The 11,858-nt window shown below is 37.4% G+C and overlaps 1 protein-coding gene across 2 annotated transcripts in view; it reads left to right on the top strand.

Moving 5' to 3' along the window:
• The window catches only part of LOC115760268 (CUGBP Elav-like family member 2), a 153,566-nt gene extending 144,272 nt beyond the window's left edge, over nucleotides 1–9,294 (top strand). For both annotated transcript variants that reach the window (XM_030701538.1, XM_030701539.1), the window contains 3 exons: nucleotides 6,951–7,460; nucleotides 8,910–9,010; nucleotides 9,079–9,294. In XM_030701538.1, the coding sequence (XP_030557398.1) occupies nucleotides 6,951–7,222 (272 nt within the window). In that variant the 3' untranslated portion in view covers nucleotides 7,223–7,460; nucleotides 8,910–9,010; nucleotides 9,079–9,294. The remainder of the gene's footprint in view (nucleotides 1–6,950; nucleotides 7,461–8,909; nucleotides 9,011–9,078) is intronic.
• The last annotated feature ends 2,564 nt before the right edge of the window (nucleotides 9,295–11,858 follow it).

Genomic DNA, 11,858 nt, shown 5'->3' on the forward strand with positions numbered 1-11,858 from the left:
GCAGCAGGGCAGATAAGAAAAATCAATAGTATCAATCATCTTATACATTTTCCATCTCCACGCTCACACTCGTGCTTTTGGGAAACTAATGCGAATTTATGTGAACGGCATTCTGCTGCAGCTTAAATTTTTATCAGCTTTTGACACAGTGTAAATATTACACACTTGACACACAATTCCATTAGTCAGACGTGAATGTCGATATCAGAAAATATTGCAATGTGTCCGACACCACCCCAGGCACACACACAAACACACACCCGTGCACACACATGTACACTCAGATCAACTGCAGCGCCAACAGCGAATAGTGGCACACATAACATTAAAGTTGCAGTGGCATATAGCTTGGCAAAGGGGTTGCCTCAGCTATCTGCTTAGCAGCGAGTGGCAGTGGCAGACACGAAGACGATGACGACGCTGATGCTGATGCGGCTGCTGCTGTTGCTGCTGCTGCCGCTTGGGGAAAATGCAACGGAAAATGTTTTGGCGTTGCACTTTTTGCCATATTTCCGGTTACATAAGCAACAGTCGTCAGGCTGGTTGAAGAGAGCGCGGCTTGCCGGCGGTTGGGCGAGCTGACTTAGCGTCTGGTGGGGACCACGCGGCGGCATTCGCCAAGAGCTAGTCATGCCAAATATATCTATATATACGTGATATATGTGTGTATACAGTTTGGCAGTTGACTGACTTGTTGTGTGTGTGTGTGTGTGTGTGTGTGTGTGTGTGTGTGTTGCTTGTTTGGTTTGCTGACTCATGATGTTTCCCGAAAAATTCTCTCGTGGCCAACAAAAACATACACAACAAGAAGCAGAACAACAACTTCACACACACACACACACACACACACACACACACAGACACATGAGTGTAGTCGTCAGTCGTCCACATTCAAACAAATTGCGCATGTTATGCGACATGCGAGCTGCCATGTTTACGTAGTCCCCCGCACACGCTTGCCCCCTCAGCCTCTTCACGCTTCTGTGCATTTTGGACTATAAGTACTCTAGTTTTGCTCTTCTTTCGTTTTGGCATGATCTCATAAAGTGGCCAAAAAGTTGTGCATGTGGGAATAATTAGACTCATATTAGTTTTCGGCAGGTGTGCGTGTGTCTGTGTGTGTGTGTGTCACAAAACTAAACATAATCAAGTCAAAGTTTGGTTTCCTATAGAAGTGGGGGCTATCAATTTAGTATCAATAGATATAGATAAACTTTGTTTGGTAATTACGTTTGCAGCCTTTAATATTGACGGCAACTAGCCTTTCAGTTTTATTGCTTCTAGCTTGATGAAACTTGGCCTAGACTCGTCCATTAGCAAGCATTTAATATGTGGGGGATCTGCTTAATATTCAAGCAAAATATATGCAAAATATATTTTATTTTGGTTTGATTTTTAATATAATGATATTCATCAACATCGGTCAACTGTTTTAAATATAATGTTGGTTGCTTTGACGATCTTCTAACATGACACAAAAGCTTAAAAATTGCATGAATCTTTTCTAATATACCTCATTTCTGTTATATGTCTCTAGGGTTAGTTACTCTCCGGTACTTCACAGATGAAGTCTTAACTTCTTTCAGTTGTCTATGAAATATATAAATTAATTAATGTAAAATATTCCTTGCGATCCCCTGTATCTATATGGTAATTTCAGCGCTTGATATATACTCTTTTATTATTTCCTTTTTTAGATTTAAAAAAAGTATTATTATATCAAAGCTAAAAAAAATGATGCGAATACAAAAGTCAACTGCTTCTCGCTTATCCGTATAATATATTATGTTATTTTTAAATTAATTTTCCATCTTTTGTATATAATATTTTATTCCTTGCAAGCTGCATGCCTTCACACACACTCTCATCTCATTCGATAACTGGTCTTGGCTTATAATTTCAGATTAAGTCGGAATTATTATCCATATTCTACCCACATTATGCACCACTGCATTTCGCTGCAAGTCGCAGAAATCTGCCACAAAATCAGAAAAAAAAAACGTTTTATGTAACGAATTTTTTTTGTCGTGACTTCTTTTTCCACCCACAAATAAACTTCCTGTTTTTTTTCTCCTTTTGTTTGTGTGTGTGTGTGCGAAAAACGATTTCCTATATTGCATTTTCCTCTTCCGTTGAGCAAAGATGCCGCATCCGTTACGAGTTCTTGTCTCCATGTCTACTCCAGCTCGTGCTCGAGCTCGTCCTTTTTTTTTGTATAGTGCTTCCTATTGATGCACATGCACACACACACACACACACACAAGTCGAAACACACAGTATATAGGGTATATATCTTTATGCGTACCGCGTTCCTCTAACATGTTTGCTAACAAGCAGCAGCCCAACAATTTTTTGCTGCCAATTTCTACTTCGTTTTGTCCGCGTTTCAATTCGGCTCTCAAGGGCATGGCCCAGCCAAATGGAATTTATATGGCAGCATAACATCTGGCTTGCATTCAGTTTTATTGATTTTATTGCCACATACACAGACGCACGGAGAAAAAAGTCGCACTGAATTCTGGGTTGATTGGACTCGAAACCTTTATTTTACAATATTGGCAAGAATTTGTGCACCTGATGAAAAGAAGGTTAAAATGTTCTTAATTGAGATATATTTTAACTTATATGCTTTCCATAATTGCATAATTTTTTTCATAGCTTTATAAATTTGAAATCTGTTCAGATTTCTCACGAACTGCTTGGCTTTTTCGCTGAGTGTAGTCAGTGGCTGCTGCTATATGTCGCCTATTCTCATAATCACTCACTGTTGGCGTGCGAATGGACTGGCCGCATGTCCAACTAAAAGTCGCAAATCTTTTTGACTTTACCCCGCGCTCTCTCTCTCTCTCTCCCTCTCTCTCCCTCTCACGCAGCTTATGTCCTGTGTGTTTGTGTGTATCCTGTCTGTCTGTCTGTCTGCCTGCCTGCACTTGCTTATTTTATATTCCAACTTCCGGCTTATGCACATGACTTTAAGCTGGCTGCATCCGTTTGGAGGTTTGTTGCCTTGTTGCTGCCTCGCCCGCCAACCCCTTCGGCTGCCTTAGCCCCTTCCGCTGTGAAACATCGTTTGTCACTGTCATATTTGGCTGCCTTTTGCTCTACGGCCTCGCATTTAAAGCATTATATTTATTTACTACATTTACTAGTTGTAACGCCCACCCACTACTAAGTCCGCAAACTGCATGATCTTCTCTTTTTTTTTGCACATCCTTTAGCTTAACTTTTTTCTCTGTACGCTTCCTGCTTAATTTTGCGCCTGTCGTCTGCGCCTGTCTACATGCTTATAACTTGTTTCCTGTTGTTGTTACTCTGCTGCTTCTTCTGGCACTGCTTCCTCTTCGTCTGCCTCTGTTGCTGCTGCTTCTTATTGTTGCTGTTGCTTATGTTCATGTCGTCATTTGATAAATTTTACATGCTGAGAATGTATCTGCCCCCAGATATTGTTGCCGCCTGCCGCCTTCACAGATTGCACAAATGTGTGCTGTATTATTTTTTTTCTTCTGTCGCAACTTCGATTTCAGATTTTTGCCAAACATGAAAAACGTTGGAAAATCTATTCATTGTTGTTCCTGGCATTGCTTAGAAAATGCAAAAGCAAGCATTTAGAAATTTGTAAATGACGTTTTTAATGGACAAAATTGTTGAAAACTAGCAGACGAACTTCATAAATAATATGAATCGATTTGTATTAGTTTACAAGTTCTGTGCTTCTGCTTGGAATATATTTGTAGAAAATAATTTCACCGAGGCTAACTTTATAATTTAAATGATTTACATGATGTATGCAAATATATATTATATGTATATATATAAAATGAATTTAAAAGAAATAACTTGTAATCGATACAAAAAAATATATAATGTCAGCCAAAAGTTTGTATGTAGCTATGATTCTTCGGAAGAAAACTTCTGCACTACGAACTCGATTTCAATTGTTTAAGCTTTAGCCTTCGGTCCTTAACTAATAATTAATCTTATAATTATTGCTAAGAAAAGTTAGCTGACCATTGAATTATATTCTGCGGGAACAGAGAAATTCATGCGTTTGCAGAAAAAAAGGCAAATGGCGATCCAAATCGCTAGAAATTCTATTCGAGACTCTTCTCACCTTTTCGGTAATGTTATCGATTCCATTCTGAATGCAAAAACTTCAAAGCCTAACCAAGGCTAAAGGCGTGGCTGCCCTTAAAAGTGTGCTACACAAAACTTAAATTTAATCAAAATGAGATGCGTTAACAGGCAAATGCGCTTGTCTCGCTACACCTTCTGTTGTCCTGGCAACCATTGAAGTTCTGCTAATTATGCGCTGTCCTCTCGTGAGTTTTATGTTTATATTTTTTTCTCTTTTTATTTCACATGAGACGCACACGTGCCGCTCGTTAGGCGCCTAATTCAATAAGCTAGCAGCACATTTTAAAGCGTCATTCAACACTCTATAATTACCAACACACCAGACGTCATGTGTGTGTGTGTGTGTGTGGGTGGAGCCAAATTAATTGTAGAGTGTGTGCAAAATAACAAAGCGGCAACACGCACACACACACACACACACAAACACAGGACAAGCCAAGTCAATTAATGCATATAAAGCAGCATTTGTATAGGCATATCTTGAGGCCATATAGGAGCAATAATCACGCTATCCCTTCCCCCCCCCCCCCCCTCGCCGTCTTCTGGCAAACCTTATGGTGGAGTAGGGGGCGGACGCCTCTCAATTTGCTTTTCATTTTATAATCGCATCAGTCACTGCGAGAGCTGCTTCGTCAACAGGCGGCCAAAAGCGGCGTCCTTTGATTTGTGCCTTTGCTGCTGCCAGCAAATTCAATCAAACTGAATGTGGGGCGTTGGGCGTGGCACGTGTGTGTGCGAGTGTGTGCTGCACTCGCGGCAAAGATGACAAAAGATGTATCTATGTTATTAATAGCGCTGCTGGCAAACGATGATGGAGTTGACATTCCCAACAGCAGCAAGCACTACGAAGGAGGCGCACAAAGTTATTTGATTACAATGCGCCATGCATTATGAGCTTTATGTGTGTGGGTGTGTGTGTGTGTGTGTGTGGGCGCGGCTCTTGCGACAAAGCGGCCATGTACATAAATTGATAGTTGCCGTTGCCGCTGTTCTTGCTGTTGCTATTATCCATGGCCATGCATTTATGATAGCGTTGATGTGCAGGCAATGCAGATTAATTACGTATACGACACGACTGACGCGTGTGCGCAGCAAAGCCTAAGTCTACAATAATACAAAGCCTAACAGGGAGCCCAAAGAAATTTTGTATTTACCGCCTAACAATTGTTGAAAGATCTGATTGCAGTTTTTCAAGGAGTCAATAATATTTAATTAACTAAGTTCATTAAATATAACTATTGTAAGGTCTTTAATGAGGGTGCGAGAAGCAAAGCTAATTACATGAAATTATAGTCAGCTGCCGTAAAGAATATTTTAAGTTAACTTATTGTTAAGTGTTTGGTTTGTTTATGCTATAACAATATTTGGAGAATTTTTCCCTTTTAGCCTAGCCCAGCCTTATAATTCTCAATTGGTTTTAGTTCAAAACTCTTTAAATTTTCGATCAAAGATGTTTTAATATAACACGCTTTAAATGCATAGCTTGAACTCAGTTAGCTGTTCTTCTCCTTAAGCATAGCCTTCAATTTAATTTATATTCTAATTTGCCCTTGCCCAACTGTTTGCTTATTAGTTGGAATAGTACTGCTTGGCAAATTGACAGACCGCAAAATGCCGACTGACAACTGGCAACTGCCACTTAAAGCGTCATTAAAAGCAGCTGCTTGAAAGTGAAAACCTAATAGCAGCACCTACAACAACACCGACTGCTGACTGCAGCTGCGGCTGTTGCTGCTGCAACTGCTACTGCTACTGCCACTGCTCACTGCTGGGCCGGTTTACTGCTGCGGACATTGGCAGTAATTTGCACGAAAAGTGCAAACCGCAGCAGGACGCAAGCGAGGACCGAAGCCGTTGACGAGGGCGCAACTGTTAATATGCGTTGCCAGCGACAGTTGGCGGCACGTGCTGCTAAACAAAATGTGACACGCCTCCAGCAATACACCCACACACACACACACACACACACGGACACGCACACACGGACAGCACAGACGCACGGCACTTGGGCGCATCATTTCCGCATCCGTTTTGGCAATCAGCCGTTCCCTCGTCCTTCGTCCTGCTGGCGCTCTAAGTATATATAATTTTAGCTTTTGTCTGCTCAAATTTCAGCTCATTCGAGCAGCTGTCATTATACGAACTTTACATGTGTGCATGTGTGCGTGCGTGTGTGCGTGTGTGTTTGTGTGTCTGCGGTCACATGTGTGCGAGGTAAATTAATTGCTCATTGCAAAGATAAGACCCCGAGTTGAAGATCCCCAAAACGACTGTTGATTGAGCAGCGGACAGCAGATGAAATGACTTTTAAGCTGGGGGTCAGTTGAAATGCCAATTCAGACAACTTTCATGTCAGTCAGCTTAGCTGGTATATACTGTAGTTGAAGTACCCTGGAGCGAATACTTATTGGAATCAGATAAGCCAACTTTATTTATACTTAAGTGCACTCGTTTCTTTGCGAGGAACTCTCTGTGCAAGCTGTGTGATGTTTTTATAGTTCTCACCCGATTTCCTGTTGTTTGCGTGGAACGAGTTAATTGGATTCAGAGAGAACAATTTTACTTAGTATTCCACCTATCTTACATATTGGTCATTTTTTATCCAGCTGGGAGGCTGGAACCTTAGTCATCTTTTTAAAAATGTTCGAAAGAATTTCACTCATTCCACGTTCGTGAGTGGAATCATTTTTTACGAGTTGTTTATCATTTCTGAAGGTTAACTGCTGGTTATATATATCCAATTCAAGCAGTGCTTACTTTAACGTAATCCATAATCTATTTTAAATATTCCTTCATTAATTGTTTCTTTATTCCAGGACCTGAAGGCTGCAATTTGTTTATCTATCATTTGCCGCAGGAGTTTACCGATACAGATTTGGCATCCACTTTTTTGCCATTTGGCAATGTAATCTCGGCCAAGGTGTTCATTGATAAGCAGACGAGTCTCTCGAAATGCTTTGGTTTCGTTTCCTTTGACAATCCGGAATCGGCACAGATGGCCATCAAGGCCATGAACGGCTTTCAGGTGGGCACGAAGCGTTTGAAGGTGCAGCTGAAGAAACCCAAGGATGCATCCAAGCCCTACTAGTGGTTAAGAAAACAGACAGAGAGAAGAGAACTACGAAGAATCAGCTGCAAGAACAACCTAACCAACTAATATGAACAACATTAACAATAACAACAACAACAACAACAACAATTGCTAAAAGAGCAACAAGAAATGTTTACCCCAAGAGAAAAATTGTCAAATGGAGTAGTCCAATGAAGAGTTACCCGTGTGGAGCGCGCGCGTTTAAAGTAAACCAAAAAGTCAAGAAGCCTACGTTGTACGTATACCCTATAAAACAAAAAAAAAAAACAGGAAAAACTATATTAAACACAGAAAAAAAAAATCCAATTGAAAAAGACATGAATTTGTGCCAAAAAGAGACAGCAAATATATATATACCTAGCACATTAAATGTTGAAGTTAAAACAAGAAACAAATACAATATATAGATACCCTATAAATTTAGTGCCTTAGTTTAGCGTTTAGTTTTGTCGACACACTCTCTGTTTGTTACGCTTTGAAGTTACTTTCGCAACAAATTTAACGACACATTTCTATTTTTTAAGCTGTTGTCGTACAGTTACAATTTTTTAACGATTAATTTTTGTACACACTTTTTCCCCCTATTTTGAAAATATGACACTACATATACTATTTAATCTGTTTCAAGTGTTAGCTCTTAAGTTTCACACAAAACATAACAGGAAAGAAACCTATTTAAAATGCCCAATTCCTTTGAACAATCCACACTTGTCTCTGTTTCATATGTTCATCTCATAATGTTGCAAGTCACAAGTTTTGAACCGTTTTGTTGAATATCTGAAGTTCTCAACTTAACAAATATACTACTCTATTATCTAGAATATATTCAAAAATATATTGGTTACTTTGTTTTGTTAAATGGATTATCTTTCTTTTATATGCTGATGCGTATATATATATTATTAGTTTTAGTGCTTAAACTGAATTGTTAAAAAAAAAAAACAAAAAAAAGAAACAACGAAAAATCAACAAAAAATACCAACATTTTTTATTTGTACTGAATGGAAAAAACAATGTTTTTGTTATACATAATTTACTATCATAATGATTATATATTTCGTTTAGCTTTAATTTTAATTAATGCGCTACAAAATTGTTTAGTGTTATTGTGAGGAAATAAAAAAAAAAAAAGAAAAAAAAACAAATAATGCTGTTGAATCTGTTCATAATTTCAACGAGCTGTTTTAGTTTTTAGGCGATTGAAAAAACTGATAAAATTTAAAATTGTAACTCTTGAAATTAGAAACAATATCAACAAATCGTATTTTCTATAATGAAGTTTTTAGTTTATATTTTTGTTACATTTCATTTTTTTATACACTTCTTTTTTCCAGTGTACTTTTTGTAATCATTTCAAAATGTCTTAAATTAAAATTCATCGTGTTTATTCGAATTCACGCGTTAAACATTTTGTAGTTAATTAGTCGAGCTATATATATTTTGCATTAATTTATGTAGAGCATAGTTTTGTTTATGTAAAAATCTCTACACACACTCAACACACACACACACACACACACATACATTTGTACGCATAAAACATGCACATATATTAATATAAATAAAGTTTTGTTTTCTGTTTCAAAATGCACATGAATACAATATTGTTGTCTAGTTTGATTTCGAAATTTTTAATTTATATACCCCACTAATCAAGTTCTTTTTTCTTTTCTCATCCGTTTAGATTCCAAGTTGACGTTTCTTCAAGTTGCCCTAGGATATTATTAATTTACATCATATTTTTTTCGAAGGCCAAGTCAAGTGATGCTGCTAACGAGTCAAAAGGTGAGAAGCTCGAAATAAAATAAAGTTATAAAGCCTATTCAATCCGAATGATAATGTTGCTCTTTCAGATGTTTGCCGTCGTTCTGTATAGCATTTTTGGTCCCATATATATTGTACATATTATGCTGCCCATCAAATTGCTGTCATACATACAAATTCGCAACAAGTGTAAATTTTAAAAGCCTTGTATTTGTAAAGAAAAACAAACAAACAAAAACGAAAAATACCCCAACAAAAAAAAAGCTAAACAATGAGAAAACACCTTATATAGAGGATATTTGTAAGATAGCGCAGCATATTGCCATTTTTAATAAAGCTTGCAAAGCAAAAAAACTTTTATAAATAATAAAACGAAGATAAGAAAAGTAAACAAACACAAAAGAACTAAGATGAGCAAACAAAAATATATATATTATTAGCATAATTGTGTGTGTTCATGATTTGTTGTTTATTTGTAGTAATACAAAAGCATTGACAAATCAAAGTTTGGAATACAATTGGACTAAAAGTGTGGATGTTGCCAGATTATATGCTGCACAAGATGTGGCAGCACCAAAGTAAGTTCTTCTCGTATATATTGTAAAACTAAAAACTAAAAATTATCTAAAATATTATTTGAATGTATTGCAATTGTTTTTTTGTTTGAAACTTACTGCAGAGTTGCCACCTTTTGTGCAGGATATATGCAAAATACCACTGAAATAATATGCAGGCTTTAGGTGGTTTTATAATTTCTTTAAGTTATATATGGCTGCATTATTTATTTAGCAAATTTATTTGAATTAAGTATTGTAGTATATTATATATATACACATATATATATATATATATATATATATATCCGTAAGCTATAGGTGTAACTCTAACTGTGCATTTTGTATAACTATCTGAATGTGGCTTTAAATTAAAAAACAGAAATGATTGCTTTTTCAATGACACGTCAAATGCATACAAATTGTAAATTACATTTAAGCGTTTTTGTCGTTGTGTAATTAATTGTAATTAATAAGAGGATTAAGTGTAATTTTTTAGAGAAACAAAGCAAGGCTGTGTGTTCTAATTAGATAATTAAGTATAACAAATAATTATGTGCGCAAAATACAACAAGATAAATAATAATTTGCTGAGTTCGATTTACGGCAAAAGTCGAAAGCGAGAACGTAAAAATCTAGTGATAAATGCAGTTAAGTGAACAAATTATGTATGTATATGCATTATTGTATATTGGTGTATAAAATAGACAAACCAACACACACACACACACACACACACACACACACGCGCACACACACACCACACACACATCATACCAAAACTAAATCAATAAAAGGTGTCATAAATTTTTTATATTAAAATCCAAAAAAAAAATCTTAAATTGTTTTCTAAATAAATTGGTGCAATGTGTGCTGCAAGATGAACTTATATCGCTGGCCTAGCGCAATTTATCAAATTCAGCGGCAAGTTCCAAAAGTTTTGCGCTAACTTTTGCGCTGCCAAAAAAAAGTAAGAAATTATATGTACAAAATGTTGACGAGCAACTAAAGAAAACTTCAACAATAAACGAAATATTTTGCTAAACTTGCGATTTGCATACGAAAAAGTTTATGCCAATTGTGGACGTGTGTGTCTGCGTGTGTGTGTGTGTGGAGGCGAGGTGTTTGGCTGTCATTGAAGGGGGTGGGGCAGCCAAAACTAAAACGACAACGACGGCAACATGTAAACAAATTTAGCAACTACGTGATGCAGCAGCGCCCCAAAGAAATGCCAACGAATTGAGATCCATCTCCGGTCGCACCTACCCTCCCCCCCTCCCAGGACACGCACACGCATACACCGCCCCTACAGAGTCAGCCAGACGCCGCCACATTGCATAATCCAAATCCGAGTCGAATCTTAACGCAAGATTTATTTCCATTTAAATCATGCGTGGAAAAGTTTGCTGCTGCTGTTGGCAGCAAAAGGCAAGAATCTAACGTATGAGGGCCTTGGGAGTTCAGGCTAAATGCTGCAGAGGCTTGGAGGAGCAGGCATACAGCAGACACGGCATTCATTTTGTCTTGGCATATTCAAATATTTTTGCTTTTGATTATGACAAAAGTTTTTGGCATCGTTCGGTTCGGCAGAACAACAAGCGCAACAACAGCTGCTCGGAAGATTTTCGTTATGCTGTCAAATGGACTTTTGGCTTCTGATAACTGTTGAATCATCATGAGAGCAGCAAAAAATTTCAGGTTGCTTTTGACTAGGAGGCGGGCAATCAATATTTCGGTACATTCTCAATATGTGTAAGTAAAAGGTTGTCTTTATTGAAAATGCCGCTCAAACGGTCGTATCCTTGCAGACTTCCCAAGGATTTGGGGCTTTGGGCTTGCAAGCATTTGCAGCTTCTGATGAAACATCTTATCTGCTTAATCCTGACCTTTTTGAATGCCTTTATTGCACTTGCGTTACTTGACAAAGAAAAAGGGGTAAGTAATAAATTCAATAAATTAGTCGAATGTGATCGGAAAATACAAAATACCTTTCGCATCTAGTGAAAAGTCGTGTAAGCATCGTAAGGATAAACTTCAAGTAGTAGCTTGAATTGTTCAGTTTGTGATCTGCGTTTAATTTTACATACCAAATGTTTGATCTAGTTTTGCTAGTCATATGGCCATAATTTGCTGTAAGAGGAGAATTAAGCTATATATATTTTGCAAGGTGAAAATTCTATTATTTTTCCAAGTTAGACCTCGCTCCGTTTAATGTGCAAATTGCAATTTGAGTTGCCAAAAAAAAAGAAAATAGTCGCGCCATCAGCAACAGAATTGCCAAAAATGGGCCTTTGCAACAAATCATGGCCATAAAT

This window comes from Drosophila novamexicana, unplaced genomic scaffold (assembly GCF_003285875.2).
Source record: "Drosophila novamexicana strain 15010-1031.04,08,12 unplaced genomic scaffold, DnovRS2.1 tig00000387-arrow-pilon, whole genome shotgun sequence".
In the NCBI taxonomy this organism is placed as follows: domain Eukaryota; kingdom Metazoa; phylum Arthropoda; class Insecta; order Diptera; family Drosophilidae; genus Drosophila; species Drosophila novamexicana.